General features: G+C 44.0%; 1 protein-coding gene across 3 annotated transcripts in view; it reads left to right on the forward strand.

Moving 5' to 3' along the window:
* rfx2 (regulatory factor X, 2 (influences HLA class II expression)) overlaps positions 1-26,201 on the forward strand; it is a 57,260-nt gene that overhangs the window by 7,609 nt on the left and 23,450 nt on the right. For 2 of the 3 annotated variants that reach the window (XM_088907392.1, XM_088907393.1), the window contains exons 2-5: positions 15,412-15,524; positions 17,067-17,156; positions 22,944-23,023; positions 25,106-25,373. In XM_088907392.1, the coding sequence (XP_088763518.1) occupies positions 15,420-15,524; positions 17,067-17,156; positions 22,944-23,023; positions 25,106-25,373 (543 nt within the window). In that variant the 5' untranslated portion in view covers positions 15,412-15,419. The remainder of the gene's footprint in view (positions 1-15,411; positions 15,525-17,066; positions 17,157-22,943; positions 23,024-25,105; positions 25,374-26,201) is intronic. The other variant, XM_088907394.1, reaches the window with a different exon arrangement.

Genomic DNA, 26,201 nt, shown 5'->3' on the forward strand with positions numbered 1-26,201 from the left:
AACGCGCTGCTCTGTGGAAGCCAGTCTAAACCTATGATGATTCAGCTCCTCCGCTCCTCTCAGTCATAAGCATTAGACAGCTCAGTGGTTCCTTGGGCTGAAACAAACACTGACACACAAGGGGACTAGTTATGTTGTGATGGTTTTAACAGACCCGAGTACAATACAGCCTGTTATTACAGCAAACAGTTCTTTTCTGTGCCACTTTTTCAATTGCCTAAACTGCTTGTGCAGCTCCTGGCATATAAATGGCTCAGTGGTGGAAGTCTAAGGATGACTTGTTATCATGTCCGTCAAACCTTCTGTTTTTTTATTAATAATGTCATACTTCTGCTTAGCAGGCACGCTTATCAAGGCTGACATACTTCTTAGTATTCAATCAGCAGGTAAAATAGACAACCTAGTAAAGCAAAGAAACTGCAATAAATCGCAAGCTTGCAATACTTCAGGGTGAAGATAATACCAAACCAGGAATGGATAAGTACAGATGCCCAGTAGTCATAACAGTGCATTTCTAGAGGAAGGTACAATAAAACGCCAGCAAAGTGCACTATAGATCATATCAGTCCATTTACAGGGAACAGCAGCATGCAAAGACTGCGATGTTGCAACAAATAACAGATTCCAGACATTGCTGGAAAGCCTTATTGTGGTTATTTGGAAACAGTGACTGTAAATGTATGTGTGTGGGGGAGTCCCAGTAGTTAAAGCTTAAAGGTTAAGGCTTAGTGCAGTTGAGAGGGGAGACAATCACTGGTGCTGTGGGAACAGGGGAGTCTGGAGGAGGCGCTGGAAGGTGATCCGGGTCCGAGGGAGTGGGAGGGTGTGCAGGGAGGATCAGGGATTGGGGGCAGGAGAGAGCAGAGCTGCTGAGAGAGCAGCAGGCAAAGGTGGGAGCTGAGAACTGGATGCAAACAGCAATAAGGAGCCAATATAGGGATGGAGTTGAGGGGGGGGACAGGAGAGAAAGGCGAGACAAGCAGCAGAGATCTGGGTGCGCTGGAGTGAGAGCGCTGCAGCAGGGCTAGTGTGGCAGGATGGGTGTGGTCAGCGAGTGATGCTGAGGAAATGGAGACGGAGCAGCACCAGGGAAGAGGAGTGCTGGGAACAGGAGAGGGAGGGTCAAGGGTGACCATGAAGCTTTTCATCTGCGGCTGAGGGGGAGAGGCTAGTGGAGCGAAGTGGAAAGGAGATGTGGTGATCAAGGGAAAGGGAGGGGAGATTTAAAACTGTGTTCATGATAAAAAAAGCTTTGCTTTTAATTCTGCTGTTGATAAAACATCCCACATCCATTCCAGAAAGGTTATCAACACAAGTTTTATTACACTACTATCGTGGCCGTTTGTGTTATTAAATACTTTTCTTTGCAGGACTTGAATTTTCCCTTGGATGATTGCTGCCCAAGGACCAGATCAATATGGTATTCCGTTAATTAAAGGGGTCCTGTAGGGAGGTGTGGTTGAGGACAAACAAACCCTTGCCGGAATCTAAAATCCGTTTTGGCAAATTGCCCCTTTTGTTTTCCCGAAGGTTATTCTTGGTGTCTGTTTTCAGAATGGCTAAGCGGTCAACTCTGCTGAAGTGAACGCTGTAGATACTGATGAAGTTGTCGATCCGGTGATGGATCCCCTAATGAAATAAAAGAGCGTGGCGTAGCCTGAAAGCGCTCTCCCAGCTGTTTTGACTTGGCGTGAGTAATTACACGGCTGTCACAGGCATGTACCCAGCCAACAATCACACCCGTGCGCAGCTCGTCGCGTTCCTATAGTCCGAATGCAATGGCGCCGCTATGCTGGCTCCCACTCTTGGTCCGAGTGGGTTTTCTAGTATCTCCTCGACTCTTTCTTCCTCTCGGTGTGTGTGCAGCGCTCACTTCTCCTTTCTCGGTTTCCACTTGGAGGAGTTGTAGTGGCAGAGTGGTGCACACCGGAAATGCAGACGCTTCTCTTGTCTGCAGGCTGCCTCTTTAACCTTTGCAGCTCTGTCAGAGCAGTGGATCACGGTGAGGAGTCCTTCCCACTAGTTAACGTCAGCTCTGCTTTATAGCCACTTAAGCAGCTTTGCTCCTAATGTTGCTTTTGCCATGACGTTTGATCTGTCTCAATCACGGATCGATAGCTCACAGGGCCTGTGGTCTTTACCTGTTGAACCACTTGGTTCACTGTTGACGGGGGTAAGTGTCTAGAGGCTTTGCTCCTTTTCATGATATGGGGTGCCGGGGTACTGAGGTTCATTTGCCGTTCCTCCAGATTGCACCTGAAATGTCCAAACGAGGGGTGTGGTTTTATCCTGGAAGTGTAATACAAGCTGTAGAGGGGGGTCCAAGGGTGAGAATAAGAACAGACCATTTCAAGACGCGCATAAGGAGCATGTTTTTACGCAGAGAGTTGTGGATGTCTGGAATGAACCACACAGCTTTGCTGCTTCAGGGGATTCTTGGGGGGGGGGGGATCCAGGAAAACAGCTGAATCAAATTCCGACATTCCCAAAACACAATGTTAGGTTAATTGGGGAGATTTTTCCCCCGGAATGGGTGTGTGCTTATGCCCTGTGATGGTGTGCCCTTCCTTGCACCGGTTGCTTGCCTGGTTATGCCTCAGCTCCCTTGTGACCCTGCATTGGATGAGGTGGTTAGATAATGGATAGGTGGCTGTCTCTAAACTTGGTGTTGGTTTGTGGATCAGAGGAAGAATTTGTCTGTGTAGATCATACGTTGGGTAGCTGAGGTAGGTCATTCTGGTTATGGTGCAGCAGACTGGCGTGCCAGCATATGGTTTTCAGTGGGGTGTGACAATTGGGCTCCCTGTGCAAATGTTTTTAACTCAACCTGCAGTTTTGCATTACTTAACATAATAAAGGGTGTTCCATAGGAATTTCTAAGTAACAAGGCGGCGTTGATGGAAAGGAGAGATAAGGAGACAGCGTGGGCAAGGCTGTCAGAGCAGGAGAAAGAGAGAGGGGAACTTTGCTCGGTGTGATGGGCACTGTGGTGGGTGTCTTTATTGAACCTGGCTGTCAGGAGAGATTACACTGGAGATGGCGAGGATGGGGGGCTTAAATCCTGCAGCTTGATGGGAGAAAAGAGTGATTGACACATCTCTGATTACATTTTCAGATAGACAGACGGATAGCTATCCCAAAGGGAAACCAATAAGCCTAGGAAATCCTGTCTCATGAGAGAAGAGGGTAATTCATCCAGATATTTCTTCCAGATATTACTGGAAAGCGATAGAGTGAGAGAGAGAGAAAATAAATTACTGTGGAAATCTTTGAATGCCTGACGGAGCTTAATGGGATAATAATATTAATCATTATTACCAGGACGAAAAGAGAAGTGTTCCAGGCTGCCATGAAAGCAGCAATGTTGTCTTTCCAAAACACAGTGTTCTGGGTGCTGGTTTTCACAGGGTTCCTGGAAGAAGACGAGCTCTACGTTTTAACGCTTTCTGAAATTGCATCAGAAGAAATGTGTGGCTCTGTCCCCGAATGCTGCACAGAGATCAGAGGGGGCGGTGGCCTTCTCTTCCTGCAGCATCTATTTCAGCAGCTGTTTGCAGGAGACATTAGTGTACTTGTGCGAGAAGAGGAAAGGGTGAGAAGTAGTATTTTGCAAGTCTCGATATGCGAGGTTGAACACCTTCACAGTGCCGGAAAGTAAGACCTGCGCGTTTTTGGAAGAGAAAATAGGAGAAGACGGGGGATCGTATTAAAAACTTGATTTTTGTAGCAAAAAAAAAAAGGTTGAACCGCTGGGTCTGTTCCTGCAAATGTGTGAAGTGGATTTGAAAATTCCTCCATCAGTAATATGACTTCACCCAACTGCTGTGCTGGGCACCGTACCTTTCCTCTCCACCTGCGGATTCAGGCCGTTTTCTTAGGTGATAAGAGTGCTCCCCGTTTGGGAACGCCCTGTCGAGGGGGGGATTGGAAACAAGGCGGCAAGTTTGACGACTTCGGGGAGCGGACCCCCTTGGGAAGGGATCCCCTGAAAGGCTTGACCCAGAGCAACGTACCGCTTGTGGTCGGGTTTTGACCGCGTGCAGAACACAGATGGATCTTGCGAAATCCGTGGCCATGGTGGGGGGGGATCTGGGTGGGTCTTTACTCTGGAAAGGATGGGTCATGGAGTGGAGACGGGGGAAGAAAAAAAAAACTTTTGAAAAAGTTTTTAAATTCCCCAGCAGCAAGTTGAAACTTGTGTTTTATAAATGTTTTTTTTTCCTTCTCTCTCCTCATATCCAAGGGCATTCTTTGCATTCCACCCTACTTGTATCGTAGCGACGCAGCAACTAATTAAATTTCCTGACAATAAACAGCAGACAAGGGTCCCAATTTGCATTAGAATGAGCATTACTTTTTTTTTGTCTTTCATTCAAAGACGGTGGCAGAGGCCCCCCAAATACCAGGACTTTAACCTCCTGAAGCTCCTTTTATGTAAAGTTGCCAAAGCCCCTTTCATGGGCTATGTTTTTTATGTGTTAATTTAATTGTTGCACAAAAACCTCACCCCTGTCCCCCTTTGCCTTCATATATATTAAGTCACTTTAAGTTGAGCGTATACGTCAGTACAAGGGACGCATTTGTCCTCATTAAATTGGGCAGCTGAGACAGGGGGAGCCGGCTGCAGCCCAGTGTGGCGAGGCCGGGCCGATGGAGAGGCCTGGCGCTGGCCACAAGTCCTCGGCCCGTCCTGTCCGCACGCCCTAGGCGACGGCTGAGCCTTCTTTCCAGAGCTTGCAGCTCTTCCTCCCTGGCTTGTCCTGGCACCTCTTTATTCAGCCTTGCAGATGCAGAAGTTTGGGAGTGGAGTGTGGGGGTTTGGGTTTGAGCATCCATGGATTTGGGGAAAATTCTGCACCTCCAGCACACTTGTTGTACTTCCCTGGAAGAAATTTGCATTTTGTTTTCCCCCCTCAGGCATGCCTTAAGGGGTCCTATTAATTACCCCAGTCAAATTGTGCCAAGGCCGAAAAAATACTTGTAAGAAAAAAAGGCCCTTAAGAAGCCCAGTGTTTTGTCTTCCAGGATTTTTTCCCCTGAAAGAGCTCTCTGTCATAATAACCTGTTAGAAGTGTGTGCCTTTACACACAAGCAGTTTCCTGTCATGCCCCGGCTCATGGGAGAGCTGAGATTCGTCAGATGCTGGTGCACGGCTGCTGTTTTGTACTGTGGTGTTGTTTTTTCAGTAACTGTCGAAAGCCCTTCAGAACTTCAGGGCGACGGATATGCTCTGTCGGGTTTTTTTGACACATCTTCTGCCGTGTCCTCAGCTGTGAACTGACTCTTCTTTCTCTCCGCCTGCATTAAGATCTTTATTTGTGGCCTTTGTAGGGATTTAAACCATTTGAAAAACACATCACTGTTTTATCAGCAAACGCAAGGAAATGAAGTTTGATCCATTTCAGGATTTGTGAGTCGCAGGCTCTCCTGTAAGATATTACTAAGGGCTGGATATCTCAGGCTTGGCCACATACTTTGAGTAAATATGCAAAGAGTGACATGTGAGGTTAAATATTCATAGTGTGTGTCTGCTTCATTAATATGCTTTGTGCATTAATGCCAAATCATACTCCAGTGCTGTGTTTTGCTGCAAGAATAAATTATATTTATAGATGTTTATTATCTTGGAGAAAGTTTTAACGGACAGCAACATCATAAAGTTAAGCCTTCATCTTTAGTGTAGCTTCCAGCTCTTCATACCGAGAGACAGTGTTCCTGATCTTATACCACTACAGTACAGTATAATATTTTAGTTTCCTTGGAGTCTTTCTGTGATGATCGTGAAAGGACAACTGTTGATCGCTAGTTTCAATAAAAGCACAAATTAAAAGCAGTCAACAACACCTATGCGTTGTTGGCATTTTATCAGAAAAATTAATAAAATCTTTTCTGTATTGTATCCCTGCTTTTATAAAGTGTCTTGAAGCTCTCTTTGGAGATCGAGCAGGTTGGTTTTCTCTTGTGTTCATCCATGAGCCTATGGAGTGAGACGTTCTCCTCTCATACCTAGCAGGGTTCAGGTTTGCTACCCTTGGATTGTGCAGCCTTGCCACTGCTGGCCCGCAAGCTTGGAGACCAAGGGCTGGTAAGCAGTTGCTTCAGGTTAGACGGATAGACCTGATTCTAATCTCTGGTCTGCCAAAGCAGAGAAAACCTCTTAAGTCTTTCATTCTGTTTCTTTCTCTCCCTTTTACACGCCCTCGCCTGCTGCTGTCGGAGCACTAAATTGGCGCGGCCAGCCTGCTGCTGCGTTTGTGATCTGCTTTGACGCAGATTTTTGTGTTTTGCTTTTTTTAGTGCAGTTTGAGAGCAGTGCAGTTGAGGGCTGAAGTGTGCAGTTCTGCTCAATTTGTAGCGCAATGTTTTGAGACCGTGAGCCCACTTTATAGTTCCTTGTAGTCTGGCTTCATTGTCTCTTGAAGCTGCCTCAACAGAACATGTTCCTTTACAGGTCAGTAGTCAGGAGAAGTGTTGTGATTGATTTAACAAGGATCTGTTGCAGAAAGAATCCTTTGCTGCTGAAATGAGTGTTGCTTATGTAACAATTTCTAGCAATGCCTACATTGTATAAGGCTAAAAAACACTGCACAACATGATAAACTGTGCATAAACCTTATGGTAAAATATGTTAAAAAACAAAACATAAACAAAAATTTCACCTAACATTCCAGGACCTCTGTTACTGTGCTGCATCTGCAGAAGGCATTCAAGCAACTTACCCACCAAACTAGAGAGCTAGAGAGCTGAGAGGCTGTGTCTGCAGAGACAGTTTATTGCCAGAATGTTATTAGCGAGAACTGGCTTGTAGGCCTATATGTGTGCTTCTTCTGTGCCTTTGCTGTCCTGTGATGCCAAGAAATGGATGTTAATCATAGTCTGAAGATGCTTGGAACTGATCTAGTCCTTTTCACCACGAAGGATCTCATCCTCCTCTACATAATGGAGGAGGTCCCATTTTATCCACTACAGAAGTACAGACCCACCTGGCTGTACTGTGGTGCAGAGAGAAATTGCTACATCAGTTAAGACCAATAACATGACTCACGAGAGACGCTGCAGAATACAGGTCTCGTCCAAACTGTGCCGTTTCCTTTTTTTGTGCACATTTGATGCCTTCGGTCATACCGTTGAAGTCTGTTTTCTCTTTAACACTGAGGACTTGAAGAAAGAAATTAGAAGACATGTAATTGCAAGCCGACGGTAACTTGGAGTAGGAAAAGGCCACTGATGCTGCGCAGTCCCTTTTACAAATTAGGAATGTGATGATCCTCAAAAGCGGAAAGCCCGGATCTCATGTTGCGCCCCTCGAGTCTGCTCCATAGCTCTTGAGTGGGAGGCATGACCTGCTAACAGCTGATGCAGTGCTCCTTAACACAGCTCCACTGCACTCTCCCCTTCCCACTGCCCCTCTGTACCAGAACCCTCCCCGGTCCAGCTCGTTAGCCCTCACTTACACTTCGGAGTAGAAGAATTGTCTGAGGGGCTGGACCCATCTGTCTCGTGGGCCATTCGGAAAGCTCTGAGCCTGGTATAGAATGCATCCTTCCGTGTTTCTGTGGCTACTGCTTGTAACCTGCAATAACAATATTAGTTAATATTGGTCACAAACACAATCACGATGTTGTAGGTCCTTCTGGGTTCAGAACGTAACCCATTGCTGCGCAATCATTACCTGAGTCTGGACAACATTTTCAGAATGCGTTTGCTTATGTCCTTTGGCACTGTTGTCTAGCTTCGGAAAAGAACAAATTTATTTGGTTGATGGTTTTATCTGCGGTTGTTGTGGCACAAAGGATCAGATATGATCAATCTCCCCAGTCCGCTTCCCTGCGGTCCCCTGTCTGTGCTTCTCATACTGGCCTTCACTGGTTGAGCCATCGAGAAGCTCTTGGGAAACTTTTTTTAAAAGTCAGACTTGTGTTTGCATTAGGAGCCAAGCTTCCACTGTACTTTCTAAGAGGAAGGAACAAAATTACTTAATTCCTCACAGGGATTGACAGAAACCTTGTTTTGCCACTTCCCCAGTTAGAGATTTCTTGGTAACCTCCCTCCCCCCCAGCAGGAGCTGACAGAGCAGTGCTTCATTTGCAAAGATCTCACACTAACATTTGGTTATTTGAGCGGGAATTGCTTTGCATTTTGTTTCTGAAAGTCTGTTGTGTGGCTGGGTGTGTTCAGAGAAGAACACAGCAGCTTTCCAGGGGTAGGCACGAAACACTGTGTCTAATAAATCCACTTTGCGACCCTAACTGGCTTTATTGTGAGCAATTAAAAAAAAAAAATCCTGAAAAGAAAGGTTCAAAGATATTTTTTTTTGCTGTACTCTTGTGATTTTCATGCCGAATTAGTTTTCCATCTGGTAGTGGCACATTGGAATTAACTTTCAGTGGGTGTACAGAAATTCAGGGAAAGCACTCTAAGCAAATGAAAAGGTCCTTTCAAGCAAAGAATAAGAATGGGTGAATTTTGTTTTTGTTGTTTAGCTCTTTACCATAGTGGAAAATATAGAAAGATGCAGATATGATTGGTTAGGATGTGCCTGTACAAGACAGCAGTTTTAATTCTTGATCTCCTTTGCATTTGCTTTTGTTTAAAGTAAAGTATGTTAGCGTTAATTTTAAGAACCAGGTTCGGGCATTATGGTTATGGAATTCAATGTCTGTTCATATATGAAGTTAAGAGTTGAAGTACAAGCATCCTGAAATACTGTTGCTGGAAAGTGGTTTATTGCTCAGTGCTGTCAACCAAGTCTGTTTTCATGACACACAGTCGAGCCTGGCGGGGAGAGAGAGCTGATGGGGATTTTTGCCTCAAACCAGGATCAACTGGTGATTTACCGCTCGGCTCTGGGTGTCCGTTAAGCAGGGCAGTGAATCCCTGAGTCTGTAGATCTGGACCCAAGCTGATTGGATTAGAAATGAGTTGATGACTTGGGTTTCAGCAGCGGGTTCTGCAGAGTGAACCCTATCCCTCTTTCTTCTTCCTTTCTACGGCTGTTACAGGTTCACAAGAAAATTGAAACGGAAAATAAAACGCTGCCGTATTCAAGGCAGTAATCTCTTTAGCGTCGCCGACTCGCTTCTTTGTAATTGAGCTGTCACAAGCCGTTAACAGGTCTTCCTTTGCTGGCTCTGTGATGGCCCGAGCCCACATCAAGCTCACTCTGTGTAGCTAGTGCAGAGAGAGGGTGGATGTAAGGGGCTCAGGGGCATAGGCAGTCTAGAAAGGTACATGAAGACTATTTTCTTGAACGCTGCTCATTTTGATTTTACATTTGCTTATGGGAACGTGGGGAAGGACACAGCACCTGAAATGAGAATGTTTATCCGAGCAGAGACACCCGCTGGAACAGACAGAGGGTGTCAAAGTGGATGGCGGAATGCACAGGCTCCGTTTGGATAAGGTGTGAAAGGATAAGGTGCAGGGAGATATAGTGCCAGATGATTAGAAAAAGAAACCTAGGAAAAGTAGAAGAATGCCAAGACGAGGTGCAGATTTGTGCTTCTTTAAGTCTGTAACCATATGCCGTAGTCTGGCAAAATTCAAGCAGCAGTCTGTACGTTCGTGGCCTCACCTCCTGCCTGAAGCCAGCTAAGTGGCATGTGGGCACTCTCTAGGGACGCGATCGGCAGTCTTGACTCGTGAGATTGTCGCTCCTTTTAGGCACTGGAGTTGTTTTTCAGGTTTACTGTGGTAAACTTTACTTTTTGCAAGGAAATCAACCTCTGTGGGCTCAATGAGATTAGAACATAAAGCTGGCATATGAGAAGAGGCTATTTAATTTGAGACTCTATTCCAGGTGTCTGTTTCGGCATCACACCTGCATAGCCACTTCCCTGCTCCCACAAGCCTTTGTGTACAGGCTTGCTGGCTTTTCTCAGCTGAAGTCTGAGTAGTCTAGTCAGAAGCCCACCTTGGACCCCCACATTGATACCCAGGGGTGTTGTATCACTCTGTAATTGGAATATATGACCACAAAGTGAAGCCAGCTGAGAACATGTGGACTCTCCTTGATTAATCCCAGATAAGATTGCCCTCCCACAGGGTCTCCGATAGGATTAACCTTCAGTCTCAAACCAGGACTATGGCTTTATGAAATGCACAGCGTCTCACTTTAAAGTATTAACCTCATTTGCATTTTACAGGTGTGCCATGTGCCTACAAAATAATGCAATGGGTGTTCTTTCCATAATATATTGATTTCTTTGTGTCTGATCTCTGCAGTTCCACACAGGTTCACAACTCCCTGTGAAAAGGGAGTACTTCCACTTGAAGCTCATGTCATGAAAATAGCCTTTTAAACTTTTATATAGTTTATTATTTAAATAAAACTCTGGTTTATTGTCAAGTTTCCTTATTTTTTTCCTGCCAATTTCCCCTAAATGTGTAAACAAGTGCCCTTAATTCTTATTTGTCATACTACAAGCAAAAAGTAAATGTCATTGTAGTCAACATGGTTCCCATATACAGTAGAATCAAGTCATCACGTGAGATCTTAATTTCTCTCTGATGTGCTGTATAGATCGTCAGTAAACAGCTGGTATACTGCTACTGCTTTCAAAAACGATGTCTTTGTGTTTGCTGTTTGGTTACAAATCTGTTAGGTTTCTTCCCTAGACAACATTAAATGCACAATTTATGTCAAAGTTCAAATTCTTACTACTACTACAGCTGCTACAAAGGTTTATTAGCTTTAATGTTTTTTTTCTACTTTTTCTACTTATCTCGGCACATCTTCTTCATGTGTTTGCTCGGCAGAGCTAGCCGTCACTCACAAAGGGAATATTGCATTTTGCCCCTGTCTCAGTCTTGCCGAGATTTAATTTTAATGCAATAAAACTGTTTAATCTTTCCTCTCCATGGCGCAGGAATAATTTTGCCGCTTCTTCCCCTGGTTGCCCAAATTAATAGCTTACATATTTATTGTTGGAGTTTCTGGTTAATGTGAGATAGAGGGATCAGTTGGGGGATGGCATTGTTTGGTTTGGGAAGTATTCTGTTGGTCGCGTAGCAACAGGCTCCTGGAAACGGGAGTGGACTGCGTTGTCCCTGGCAACCGTTGTTACTCAGCAAACAATGTGGGCCAGTACAAACAAGAGCCAAGACTGTGGAGCTCCTGTTTTTAATTGAACATCTGTATGTGTTTTTCTCTGATTAAATGCTGTTTAAGTTAGATTTTCTCGGTGACGGACGTGCTCAAGTCCTGTTCGGGTTGTCTGATAGAAGTGGCAGGTATAAGTTTAGGTTACGAGGTAATTCATGACAAACTGAAACGGTTTTTCTTTTTTAAGTTCTGGGACGCCTTGAGTAAAAATAAATCAATCATTCTTTTTCCTCTGTTCCTCTTTCCAGCGTGTTTTTTCCGTTTCGAAGCGGTCGCCATTTGTTTTTTGTTTTTTTAAGAGCTGTGTGGAAGCAGTAAGAATACCTGCACTGTCTGTCCTAGTTTGGGCTGTCGGCTTCTGGGCTGTTGTTGTCCTGCCGGGCTCCAGAACAGCAAAACAAGGGCCCGTGTTGCAGTCGGGGTTCGTTTGAGCTGTTCTGTGGCTCGGCTCGTGCTGGGACTCCCCCTTTGTCCTGCTGGAGCAGCTGGTGTGCCTTTTAACCTTTGCTGCGCGCTTGTGCTGGTGGATTTAGCATGGCTGTTAAGAAGACGTTTTTAGCCTGAATGCTTTCTGTAAATCAGACAGTGTTTTTAAAGTGACATTTTTTTTTGTATAATCCTGCAAGTACAAATGTTTTCTTTCAACTTTGGGATCAAAGCACCTAGACTTATTACTTCCCTGAATAACAAGCAGAAAAAAGTCTTAAGCTAACTTAAGGGCTTGTTGAGCCATATTTTATAACTCATTCACACCCTGTGGTGAAAATTCCTTTCTCTTAAGGCTTGTAGATCAAGCATTGTTGTCTTCTTTAACATGAATGCTTTCAGATTTTTTTTTCTTTAATTAATTTCTGCTTTTTATATTGCATGTTCTGCTGGAATGTTGTTTTGCCTTTCTGCCGAGGGAAAGGGGCCTAGATTCAGTGAGCTGTAATCTTTTTATTTTCTCACAGACGCATGTTGGTTTTCAACCTCAGACGTGAAATACAAGGAAGAGAGAGTCTTCTGCAGATCTCTTATGAAGCTGAGCAAAAGTCCACGCGAATCGCATGGGACTTGGCTCGTTGGTAAAAAATTAAAGGACTTAAGATTTACAGAGCACCGATAAGTTTCAGCTCCCCCAGTTTTGGACAGATTCTTACTGTAATTCAAGAGCTTTAACTCGTATTGATTGGAGAGCCGTTGGCAATACTGATCTGACTTTAACTACCTGTTGGAAGGAGCAGTAACAGGCTGGCCATGAGACTGAAGATATTGGAACTCTCCCCCAAGACTCGTTGGTGATGTATTTTAAACTAGGAATGGCCTTTTGTGGTATGTCCTGCTAGCAAGTCACCCTAGGAAGAATTCCTTCACTTGAGAGGTCTTAGAACTGTATTTAAAAGGGCAGAGTTAAATTGCACTAACGCACTAAGTTTTTTTACTTATTTTATACTCTCTTGATATTTTGCCTGTTCCAGATAAACTAGAAAGCTTCCCCAATACCACCACCAAGAGCTATCGTGTCCCTGTCGTGTTCCTGTGATTTCAAAATCACCACCACAGCTGCCCCACCCCTTTGTGATTTTTTAAAAATCCTTTTCAGGCACTACAAAAATCAAAAGAAAGCACACCTGTCTCTGTGGTCAGTGTCTATCGATTATACAAGTCTTTCAAAACCCCTGTTTGTTCTGCTGACGTAACTACTGCTTCTTTTGACTCACAAATACAGCCACGGGCTTGTCTGGAACTGGAACCCTCCCCTGAGCCTAGAAACTAAGGCTGTTTCTCACATCAAACCCTGAACCTCATTCCACACAGACGTCCACCCCCTTCACTGCCTCCTGTTTGAGGAGAGAACAGTTAATTGATCAGTATGATTCCCCCTCAAGGCCTTTCTTAATTTTAGAATTTTAACTATTCTTGCTGTTGGCACACCATCCTGTTCTATGTACCAGAAATATTCATATTTTATCACGCATGCTTTTACATTTTTTAAATACATTATTAATATACTGTGGTAATGTATTGGGCTTATGCTTTTGTCCAAACTGATTTACATTTTTTCCTGCACGGCAGTCTGAGTAGTTTAACTTGCTCACAGACACTAATGCTGTGCTCCATCTTTGAACCCAGAGTCGTGCAGTGAGATGACCAGAGCCCTACCCTCATGTCACTCGTGGATGTGTATACTATAGTGTGTGTGTTTGTTAAATCCTCCCCCCCTCAGTCTGTTGTGTAGTTGGAGCCTGAAGAAATACCATCTCATGGCACTTTGCTCTTGTGTGGCAGAGGTCTTCCACATTAAAATGAGTACCCAGTCCAAGTGCCGAATTACATAGTTTTGTCTCAGTGCTTCATCCAGGCTAGGTGGTACGTACACCAGCCTTCAGTGTAAGCATACGTGTTAGGCCCTGCATGATACAGAAGGCTGTACCGACTAGACACAAGTGTGTCCATATCGGTGAAATACCTCTACAAGGCCTCTTATATTAAAAGCAGAGTGTGTGCAGAATGATTTTAAATCACATGGTGGCACTAACCTGCAGCGACCTTAAAACATACCCCCATTCCAAGTGTGTGCTGAAAGTTATGTACAAGTCATTCCAGATATGGCTTCGATAATGCATTCTGAACGATAAGATATTTGCGTGTTGCACCGTTTTGAAATGCCGTGCGTGATAAGGAGTCGTTAATTACTAGCTTTTGTGTGACCGGCTAAGAGACCGAGGCTCATCTGTAGCTCTTCAGGGCCCTGGAGATGGAGTTTGGATTCCCCCGACTCCCAGTTGAGCTCTCTCTGCTCTGCTGCGCTTGCTTTTCTTTAAAAAGAAGAGGAAGGAGGGAGCTGGTGATGGAAGGGGTGGGAGGGAGGCAGGGAAATAAGAGGGGGGCCGAGCGGGGGCCGGAGGGGGGGGGTGGTCACCATGGAGCCCTCTCCATAGCAACCACCAAACGTTTACAAAGCATTCAGGAATTTCCTCATATCAGCTGGATTATTGGAACCCCTCCGGAGAACGTTTTCATTTAAAACAAACATTAACATTGGAGATTGTCAGGAGCAGGGAGGAGAAAAGATCTCTGCTGTACGTAAAGTAAAGTTGCAAGGAAGAAGAGAGTTGAAAAGCATGGCGCTCTCTCTCCTCTTCTCACAGGCTTGCTCTTTCTTCTCTCTGTGTCCTTTTTTTCTTTTTCCTGTGCTGCCCCGTGACCTTGTCCAGTAGTAAGTGCTGCTTGCCTTGCTCGAAGCTGGTAAGATTAGGCATTTCCCTGCTCTTCCTTTCTTTTGGAGCTGTAACTGATCTACCGCACATAAAACAGATTCTGAGTAGTTCTTCCCTGTTACTAGCAAAACTCCTACCAGTCAACTTCTGACAGGTATATTTTTCAACCCACTGCATTTTCCCTGTGATAACCCTGTAAATTCATTAGAGGATTCTAAATAAGGGGAACAGCACAGAACCTTGTTTAATTCAATTTCTAACCTCTTGTCAAAGTGAGTGACTAACTTGCATGATTAAAGATTTGACGGTCATTTCTTTTTTCAATTTTCTGTTTTTCCTGCTTTGTATTTTTAGCATTTATTCAGCTACTTATCATGCAAAATCCAGAAATGCTTTTATTAATCAGGGACATGAAGAGTATCTGGACCTTTGAGGTTTTTATGTCTATTTTTGTAACCTGACAAAATATTTGAACAACCTCAACCTAGGTGGTTAATGAATGACTCTCCGTTTTAATAAAACGATTAGCCCTAGGAGGTAATGACCTGTAATAAAGGCGAAGGAATCGGTTAAAAAAATCCAAGCTGAAGATCTTAGTTGTAATCAAAGACATCTGAGGTAATTGAAGGCTTTTAAACTTGAAAGGCTTTTACAAGCAAGTCATATGTCTCAGGTTTCAGTTTTTAGAAGAATTGCAATGATGTTAAAATATGGTACTCTAGTTAGGTTCCACTGACTTCCAAAAGCTGCGTGAAATGGTCATTAGATCATTTAAAAGAGTTTTTTCTGGGGGTTTTAGGAGGAAACAGATTGAAGTGATTGATGCCTAGAAATTGCGTAATGGCTGCGAAAATTAGCATTAATTCATCTAGCTGGGGGCAGGTATAAAAGAATCTGATTCTCCATGGGGAAAGAGGGAAGGGGTTCTCCTCATTCTTAGAATTCTCCGTGTGGGTCTAATTCATATTCAGAATTTATTTAATTCATTTTTTTTAAGCAAATTAAAATCCCTTGATCAGTCATTTTGAACTCTTTTGTTGGAATCTGAATCGGCACAGCGGCGATGCTCTAACTCTCTCCCCCCACCCTTCCGATTCCTTCCAGGGTCTAGTATGCAGAATTCCGAGGGCGGATCCGACTCGGCGGCCACTGTTGCACTGAGAACTTCCACATCGGCCCAGGCCCCCGTTGTGCAGCCGGTCCCGGCCTCCCAGCAGGTACTGTGTGGAGCCCGGCCCGGGAGATCACCGCTGATCCAGAGCACTGAGTGGCACTTACTGCTGATCAGTAGTAAGTGCCACTCAGTAGTGTACTGCTTATAGTAGTAAGATCTGCACCTTGCTCAGCAAGTCGGGCACCTGCTGCTGATCACATCCTTACTGTTGTAAGGTCTGCACCTTGCTCAGCAAGCAGGGCACTTACCGAACCTTTTTAAAAACATTTAGTGTGCCTTTTTTTTAATGTTTTGCTGACATTTAGGCATATAATTGACGGAATCAGCATGCAATTGAAAATACAGGAAAAAATCTGTTACCAGCAATACGTTCTATAAATACCTGTAGCTCCTAAAATCTAAATGGAAATCCTGATCTTTCCAGTGATATAGCGGATGTGAACCCTCTGAAGATGAACTGCTAACAATGTGCATTGGACTGTTTCAGAGTTTGTGCCTGCGTGCTGAAATTGGGGACATCTGGTTCAACTGGTGGCAGTTTCAGATGGAATTTTATGATGAGGGTAGAATTAGAGCCGTGTCTGTCTGTCCGTTTTCTTTGGCTAACACATTGTACTTGCTTTGGCACCTCAACTTCCACTTGTGATTTAGAAAAACCAGACGTGAAAGTAACTAGTTAGCTTCTGATGACATTGCACACAGGTTTGCAAATGTTCCTCTAGCATTGTTTGCTTTTTGCTTTTTGTTAACATTTGCTTGTAAAGCAAACACATAAGTAATCGCATGTTGTTTTTGGATGAGAAAATAAAGCCTGTGATTGCTCGCAAAACAATAGGATTGAGCCGAAGCCAGAATTCTCTTGGTGTACAGATGGATGAAGCCATCGCTTGGCATCTGATGGTCTTTAGTTTGGAATTTTTTCGGCGGGGTCGGTGTGACTATTGTGTCATCAACTAAGCCTTGGATGGGTGCCTGCAGGCTTGCAGTGACGTTCTACACGTGGCACTGAAACTGCAGCGTGGGGCTTTCTAGCATGTGACGTTAATATAGTAAAAGGGTTGGAGGCATCTGTGTAGGCAGCCTCATTCTCCACATGAGTGTGATAACAGGGTTCACAGCTCTGATCCAAAACAAGAAAACGAGCAATGACAAATTGGGTGGGTATATAGCAAAATCATTGTGGAAATAAAACAAACTTAATGGAGTTGAAGTTGATTAAAATTGCCCGGTGGTCCAGTGATTAAGGTAATGGTCTTCACTCCAGGTTCCTCATTCAAGCATCCACTTGGACACAATGTTACTCTGAGCAAATTACTGAGCTTCTTTCTACTCTTCTTCAGATGACACTGTAGAGTAGTAAAGCATTTTTTTCATTCTTTTCCGAGAGAAGCATCTCTTAAGTGACAAGTAATTACCATTACGTGCAAGAGTTATGCATTGTCCAGAATTTAATGGATAACTTTCTAAAGCTTTTTTGCTCTAGCGCAGTTTTCTTTACTGCGTCGAACTCCGAGCCTTTTGGAATCTTCAGAGTCCCCTCTGTCAGCCAGACAGGGTTGTGACGCCCTGCCCGTTTTCTCCACAGAGGGTGCTGGTGCAGGCCACGGGCTCAGCCCAGAAGGGAGGACAGGTGCAGCAGCTTTCTGTACCCAGAGTGCAGCAGGTCCCACAGCAGGTGAGGCAGCAGTGCCGTGCATCTCTCTCGCACCCTGTGCTTCTCAACAACAAGGAGTTTAGTAGAGCAATGTGTAGGGCAGTATTGGAGGGAGGAGGTGGCCATGGCCTTGGAGAGCTCCAGATTACTTTGAAGTTCTCGTGGAAAACAAGCTCTGATGTTACATTTGCTGAACTAGCTGAGCATCATCTTGACCTTTAGTTTTGAGTGAAGACTTCTAAATGCTGCATTGGTGGTGCTCTCCAGAGCGCAGGGTTCAATTTATTAAGATAGGTGGGTAAGCCACATTGACTGTGGCTTCCATTGCATTTCATAGCTTCATTCCTCATCCTTAAGTATGGCAGCGATTTTCAGCACTATAAACCAGGTAAAGAATAATTAAGTAAACTACTGGATGGATGCCCTGCAACGTAATGGATGAGAGCAGACAATGCTACTTGTGTCAGTACTAGGAGTTACATGTGTCGTTGGGGAGATATTGTGTGTGTAATTAATTGTCCGATTGCTCCAATGGTCATGCAAAACATTTGCTATACCCATAACTACATTAAAATATCGGCATAGATTAAATCCTTTCCTTCTTTTTCTTTCACTTCACCTTCCCAAATGTATTGAATTGGAAAATTGCAAAAAAGATGCCGCTGCTTTGCGGTTATTAGTGTATCCTTGTGTCACTGTTGTCCTGTTCAAGAAAACATAACGCGGACATACAAACGTGCACCTCTACAAGCTGCCTGGCAGTACAAATCTGCAAATCCGTCAATTTCTGAAGGTTTCCTGGAAATCTAAGATTTTGAGATTTGGTTTAACGAGAAGCTGCTGAGTATTGATGAACTCTTGGGAACAGAATGGCATATTTCAGGGACAGGATAGAAGGATAAGCTTTGACTCTTGATTTATAAGAGCTGATTTCACACTTGGGATTGGGCGCACTTCCACTCTGACTGTGGAGAATGGCAATTTGGAAAGATTAACTATTTTTGAGAGACTTTTCTGTATTGTACCAACCTAGCATGGCATCCCAGAGAAAGATTATAAAGTGGACTGTGGCTTTTGCAGGATTTTATAACTTTAAACACTATTAAACAAACATAGGTATTCATGTGTTATGTGTCATATGTACGAGAATTGCTCCGTTGAGATAGTAACTGCATTTGACACCTAATTATACGTACGTGCCAAGTTAAACAGTAGTGTGGAATGGTGGTGAAACTTGTGGGCTTCAGACCTGGATGGTTATGAGTTAAGATCTGCAGGTGAAACGCTGATATTATACTCTTGATCAAGGCACTTCACTCTGATTTCTGTACTAAAACGCTGAGCTGCATAAATGTGTGTGATGGGTCAGGATCCTGAAAGCTGAAGTCTGGACATACTGAAGTTTGGTGTGGATCTGGATTGTCCAGCGAGTAGGACATCACAGTAATCGATTGTGGAAAAGATGAATAGGTTCACCACTTTTTCTGCTGCAGTCAGAGACAACACAGGAGGTAGTCTGGAAATGTGTCTGAGAAGGACGTATGATGTTTTTATTAAAAAAATTCACATGTGGGTCAAGCCTGGATCAAATATCACCGCCAGATTCTTCAATCTAGATTGAAAGTCTAGTGCCAATCCTCAGATGTGTTCCCTGCATTGGCTTTAGCTAGTTAATGGGAGGGGACGAGACGTTTGACTTCAGCCTTGTTGCACTTTAAATGATGGAAATTGAGTCATTCAGGATTTCCAGAGATGCAATTAGTGAGTGACGAACAAGCTACTTCAGTGTCAGGTTTAGTATGGACGTAGATTTCAGTGTCATCGGTATAGAACCATTCAAACCATGTGATTTTCATCACAAAATTCATAGCCAACCAAGTGGGAACATGTAAATGCTGAATGCTGGGGTCCAGTATTGGGTCCTGAGGAACACCGAACGTAATGAGCTGAGAACACGGTGTCGGTGATCAGTAAAGTAAGAGCAGTGTCAGAAAGTCCAAACAGTCTCAAGAAGATATCACGATTAATAGTGTCAGTAAGAAGTGCCATAAGGAGATTGTTAATAACTTTAACAAGTTACTTGCGATAACTTGTTACTTAGTCACTCTGGATAAAAGGTTCAGCCAAATTATTTCATATTCTGTCTTGTCACTTTTAATTGCGAGGGACTACGGAAGCTGCAAGGTTTTGGGACACTCATATCTTAGCTTCCGAAATCTGCATTTTTATTGCCCACTACAAAGCTTTTGCAGACATTTACATGCTGCACAGGGCTCTCAACGGGAAGTCTGACATCTGGCTAGATCAATCTTGAAAAGAGATTGAAAAGAGATATACATCTCAAGGGTTCTTTCCTAGGTAAGTAAATAAATCTGAAGTTTGTATTAATAAATGTAAAATGTATTAATTTGGCTGTCACTTTCCACTTCAGCGTGGTCTTGTTCTTTCACGTGCCTGACCTGTTTGGCAGTCCTGCATGCCTTTTCATTGGGAAATATTGCTCAAGATAGCCTGCAGTAAAAATTGTCGTTTTGTTTGTCAGTTGTTGTTAGTAGAGAGTCAGGACAAGAAAGCTAACCAAGGTAATAAACAACAAAAATACACAGTCTGAACACTTTTCGAAAGAATCCAACTTTCCCTTTTCAAGAATATAAACTCCAGCCTCCTCTATCAGTCGTTTGTATGATGTCAGTTGAAGCCTTCTCATGTCTGTCTTTTCTCAGGTTGTAGTTTTAGTGGAAGGGGTGTGAAAGCTGCTATTGTTATTTATTGAGGGTGATCATTTAAGATTGTTCTGAATTAGTTCAAGACCCTGTAAAACCAGTGTCAATCAAGTCAGTATTTCTTCCTTTAATCTCAGTGCAGCGCAGGAATGTTTCATTCAGCACCCACTGGTTAAATGTCTTACGCTTACAGAAAGCTTTGAATACACATGTATAGACAGCGTTTAGTATGCCTGTGCAGAATGCAGAATTGTGAAATATTCTGTGCAGCAAGATTCCTGAATTTCTGCAAGAATTAACTCTTGAATACCTGCTGTGCTCATGAAGCCCGCCTATTGGCGTGTGACATCACACACCCCACGTGTCACTTCCTGCACCTCCCCTCACCTGATGCAGGAGCCGTAAAAACACGGCCTGCCTCAGATAGGCTCAACTGCAGTCTCTCTCATTTCCAAAAAAAGACGAGTCGTGTGAATTGGGGTGGGTTCTGCAAAACCACAGCGAATCGCCCTCTACATCAGCTGTTCTCAGCTGCTGAGAAAGAAAGCCAACGGAGAACTAAAAAAGGCATCGAATAGAAAATGAAAATTAGCAGGTGGTTAAGAATTTGGGAGGATAAGGAAGTCGCAGACGCAGGGGTGCTCCAGAACCAGGACTGAGAGCCACAGTTCTGCAAGTTCATTTCTAGGTTTTCATTTCTGTGTACATCTTTACACCCTGGATCTAGGTTTTTATTGATATTTCAATGTGTCTGCACAATGGCTGCAAGAGCAGCACCACGGTCCATCTCTGACATCAGTTTTCTGCTCTCCGACACCTCTGTATGATTGAGGGAGGTGGGGCCTGCGTGTCAGAGAACCAGCCAGATGCAAGACCCCCCCTGAAGGAGAAACCACGTCCAGTGGCATAAACCTGATGGTGCTGCAAGCCTTCTTGAAGGTCCTCCTAATAATAATGTCATTGTAATTTCGTAATAATATACATCCATGATCGGAGAACCGTTCATCACTAGTGAAGTGTAGTGGCAGTCGGGAGCCTATTCCGGAACAGCGGGTGGTTAGCGGGACCGCTCCCTGCCAGGCAGACCGATTACCCAGCCTGCCTCGTGCCCCTGGATGATGGGAGGAAACGGGAGCACCTGGCAAAAGCCCATGCAGATCCAGGAAGTACATGCAAACTCCGTACAGAAGGGTGTACTGTAGTGGAGAGTCAAACCCAGGACCCAAGTGACGCTAGACCACCATGCTCGCTCATTTTAATATGGAATAAAACTCTGAAGCTATATGCTCTTAAATGTACCTCAACTCAGTGGGCTGCAGAGCGTCAACAGTGAAAAACAAACCAGAAGACACATTTAAAAATGAGAACAGGGGGCATTTCTTTATGCCAAGGGTTGTGGGTGTGTGAAGCACGCTACTTAGCAATGTTGGGTAGCTGATACCTTTGCTTCTTTGAAGAAACAGCTCGATGAGATCCTTGGATTTCTTTACTTGAAACCAAATGAGATTTGTAAGTAACTTTAAGTGCCAAAAGGCCTCTTCTCATTTGAAGCCTTTCTAATTTACCCGGGTTTTATTTTGTGCAAGAATTTCCATCTGGAACACGTCACCAAATGAGAACCTACAGCCCTGTGAGCAGGCTGTTTTAGTCCAACTAAACCATTGTACTTAGCTAGACCAGCACAGCTGTGTGAACAGTTTTCAAACAGGAATTACAGGGATCCTCAGAAACGCACGGAACCTGCTGTCACAGCGCCAGCTCTTACTGGCAGCGGTTTTGCTTTCAATTCTAAATGAGTGATATCATTATTTATAACGATGAAGTGTTACACAAAGTCTAAATCATAAGTGAGTTGGATTTTTTTGTTTAAATGTCTAAACAGCATTTTTGGACTGAGCCGGGATTAAAACGTGTTTCGCTTGACTGAACCGATTTCACTACGCTCGCGGACTGGAGTGACTCAAGATATCTCGCAAAAACATTCCTTAGCATGACTGAGGCTCAAATAAAGCCTGTGGGAAATACAGCTGTGACTCTTTAACAACAACCAGTTAACTTTTGTGCATTCATATTATTTCCCTGCTGTGCTGCTTAAACTCTCTTGTCAGCTGATGGAAGCTCACCTCGCTTGTTATATCGTGTAGAACTGTGATTGCTGCTGATCAGCCACTTACATTGCATTGTGATTAACTGAATAGGGTTAATTAAGATAGTTTTGTTCTCAGTGGGTGTCCTTGTGGAGTTATGTAACAGAGGTTTGCAGAGCAGAAAGTCTTTTGTTAGGTATGCTTCAGGTTTAGAAACATATTAATAAAATCATAGTATTTTAGGCTTTAATGACAGACAAAAAATACCACACCGTTTTTAACCAGTGTTTGAGAGCCCAGTGCGCAATCTTGTCATTATTAACATACCAAGATAGACAGGGATATTTCTGTGACTAGGCTGTGAGCCTGTTTCCTATGCTGTTTATTATGTACCAGCCCTAACAGGCAGTAACCTACTTGATAAGGCACAATTTTAAACATCACACCTTAGGGTCTATTATGGCATGCTGGACCCAACTGTCTTTGTTCCAGAACAGCTCTGAATTTATTAAAGCTTATAGAAGCCTCACCTGAACTGTTTTGTTTCTTAGATGTTTCTACACTCTTTACTGTTCTTCTCCACTCTGAAGTGCCAGGCTGAAATATCAGTCTTTCAGCAAACAAAAGAAAATCTGTTTGACAGAATAAAGGGGCAAATCGGTTTATTTATTGCTCTTCTGGCAGATGTGTGCTTCTCTAAGACACGGCTCCGTGTCACCTGATTAGGAATAAAACTCCTGCAGTTTTTTTTTCTTCTTACACTATGACAAACCTTTCTTTGAATCCCTACAGGCAAGACAAGATTGAAGTCAATAGGATTCTGATCATTTTTCTTGTGTTGCTTCAGAGGTGTTATGGACTAATAAGTCTAGTGGGAATTGTTTTCACTGGCAATTTAGCATCAGCTACTGACCAGCACACCTGCTGTCTTGCTTGGGACTAGATTCTCTCTGCGCATGCCAATGTTTTTCTTTTTGTCTTTTCTGTCTTTCCAATAGGTTCAGCAGGTGCAGCATGTGTACCCCTCACAGGTCCAGTATGTAGAAGGTGGGGAGGCTGTCTACACCAATGGAACCATGTAAGGGCCAAGCTCTGCTCTCCCTCTGCCTGGCAGTTCTCCAACTGCACCCTGTCTCCTTCACAGATCATGTTATTGCACTCAAGGCCTGGTGTTGATTACCAGAGACATTAAACACTCAGCGACACAGTAGCGGCCTCCCTGTCCCGCCATTGTCCTTCCTCCGGTGGGACCTGGGCTCCTGGAGAGGAGCTGGACAGGGCAGCAGTTTTCATAATTCATTGCACATTGCTCCAGTATATCTTAATGCACTTCACAACAATGCAAACCGCAAAGCTGCTCACTTCATCTGAGTTACAGTATGGAGAGAACTGTACAAGTGATACCTTCTTGTTTCATAAAATTACTGAGATCTGTCATTGAAAGCTGTGGCGTGATTGAGTTCTTCTGAAATAATTCTGCCCCAGTGGTATAAAGGTTAGCATGACCATTTGCTATGGGCCCTGTGTACTCGTTTTTGTGGTGGGTGTTTTGCCACAATTGGATTGTCTCTTTGTAAAGGATGTGACAAAACACTAGACACAAAGATGAGCGTGGCTCCCAACACCTTTGCAGCTGTCTGCATGGCCTGAAGCAGGTGGTTGGCATACCGAGCATGCCCATGGAGACCGTGTGCAGGGAAAGCTGAACAATATAATTTTTTTGCAGGTTGCTCTGGTATTTTATTTTGTATTCCATTTAATTCAAAATGAGTTGCATTGAAACTTCCAGAATGAAGATATTGTTTCTGCAGGACACAGGTGATAATGGGTGGTATTGTCAGTGAATGTGTTTTTCTAGGAACTTTTGAAGGGATTGAACATTTAGTGCCTGAGTTTATTGGCTATGCCCTTCTCTCTTTCTGTATTATAGACAATTATTAGTCTCGGGCACGCTGCAGTAAACCCTCTAGTGCATTCCTTAGAGTTGCTTGGGTTGTCCAGAGAAACATCAGGTATCCTGTAAGGATGGAACTTGATAGGGTCTTATAGGAACTGGTTTTCCCATAACCATAGAAGGGCACTAACTGGGTTGCTATGGAAACATAGGACACAAGATTATTAGTCACGGAGTCCAGTGGTTACCATGGGGATCCCCTTATTTGACAGTGGCTTCCTGTGATGGAGTCTAGGATAGAATATTATGAGATGTAACCTAGGTGGGATGGCAAGGCGTTAGTTAATGTTAGTAATGAGCATTATTTTAATCATTTAGGTCTATGTAAGTTGATGTATAGTTGGAAGAATATTGAATTAGCCACCCCTCCTCCACCATATTCTCTTCAGAGCCTATTTGTGATTTTTCATTTCCTTTTCATCAGTTAGCTACTAATTAGTTCGTAATTAATAGTTAATTAAAATACCTTTGCATGGAGTGATAGAAATAGAGTCTTTACACTGGACAGAAGAATAAATCCTTAAAGGGGATGTAGATGGAGCACTCTGGACAGTCCTTTAGGTCCAGACTTTTACTTAAAAAATATGATTCGGCACATAAAAGTAAAAGATTTTTTTTTCTCAACACAAGGCTCAATGCAAGCTAATGCGTTTGAGTAACTGAACTGCACATTCTAGATTTGCACCCTGAGACATTTACTGGGTCTCTGTGAAATATGGCTGTCTGCAAATACTGCGGATCTTGGAATACTCAATTGTTAATAGGTATGTTCTCTCTGTGAGAGTTACAGCCGTTTTCTTCATGAAGACTTTCCATGTCTTGAAAATGGTTCTATACGTGCTGCCAAGTTATCTTAGGTGTTTTACAGGGCTCAGTGTGTTCCACAAATTTCTCTGTTATGATTTCTGGTTGGATCATATGCTATTTCACATGGTAGCCTGACTGTCCCAGCTTGAACATCTTCTTGAGAGAGAGGAAGTGGTGTGGGGAAGCTTTTGTGTGCTACACCATCACTGATGCACAGCGCAAGATATAGTTGCATCCCCAGCCCCCACCCACAACCTTCCCATTAACAAAATTAGAAGTCATAGATGTCTGTATATTTTAAGGAATATTTAGTGTGTCGATTAGTGTGCCGTAGTGGATATGATAAGGAACTGAAATGTGTTGAAGTCACTAGACGTACCTTTCCTCTCTCTCTTCCAGCCGCACCGCCTACTCCTATAACCCAGAGGCTCAGCTGTACAGCCAGGGTAGCGGGGGGACCTATTTTGACTCGCAAGCGGGGGGCGCCCAGGTCACCACCGTGGTGTCCTCAGCCAGCGGCGTGCCCCCGCACGGCATGGTGGGTATCGCCATGGACGTGGGCGGCAGCCAGATCCTCTCCAGCGGCGGCGCCTACCTCATCCACGGGGCGGGCATGGAGGGCAGCCGGCACCACGCCTCGCACGCCTCCCGCTCCTCCTCTGCCATGGTACGACCCGCCTCGCAGGCCCCAGGCCTCAGGGACCACGCGGCCAATGGCGCAGAGGGCCTGTCGCCCGCGAGTATGAGCGGGCCAGTCCACCCGGGCCTGTCGCCCGCGAGTATGAGCGGGCCAGTCCACCCGGGCCTCTCGCCCGCGGGTGCATGTTTATAAACCGTGCGATGCCATTGGGTCGCCTCCGGTGACCACAGCATGAGAGTCTGATACCCAGGTTTGGTGAAGTCAGACTTTTTTGCACATCAGGGACGGTCAAAATCATCGTCTTGTAAAACGAGAGGTCAGGGAGTCCGGTTTCGCATTTGCTTTTTTGCCCCTTGATGGGTTGGCATATAAATCCATTGAAGTAGTTCAGGTGGGTAGCTGTGTCAGCATGCGTAGGCTGAAGAGAGAAGAAAGAAAACGTGACGTTTCGACACCCGAAGAAGGCTCCGCAGCCGAAACGTTGCATTTTCTTTCTTCCCTATATAATTTCATTCTTTACATGAACTGCGAATTTGGTGCAAAATGTCTACATTGGAATTTCTGGATACTCCTTACGATCACATGCAAAAATGCTGAATGGTAATTACTGTATTTTTAAATAAGTAATGCAATAATGGTCACTTGTTCTAAGGTGTTTAAGAACCATTTTAAAACTTAAATTATTATCCTACACCATGTAGCCTTCTGATCTGAGACGCTCGGCTTTCTGTACAATTCATTTATCTTTGCCAAGATCAGATATTGAACTGTGGTATAGCTTAACAGCACACTTGCATTATCATAAGCTTAGAAATCACATACAGTTTTTTATTTAATTGGCAGCCGGTACCTTTA

This window comes from Atractosteus spatula, chromosome 28 (genome assembly GCF_055471065.1).
Source record: "Atractosteus spatula isolate fAtrSpa1 chromosome 28, fAtrSpa1.hap1, whole genome shotgun sequence".
In the NCBI taxonomy this organism is placed as follows: Eukaryota; Metazoa; Chordata; class Actinopteri; order Semionotiformes; family Lepisosteidae; genus Atractosteus; species Atractosteus spatula.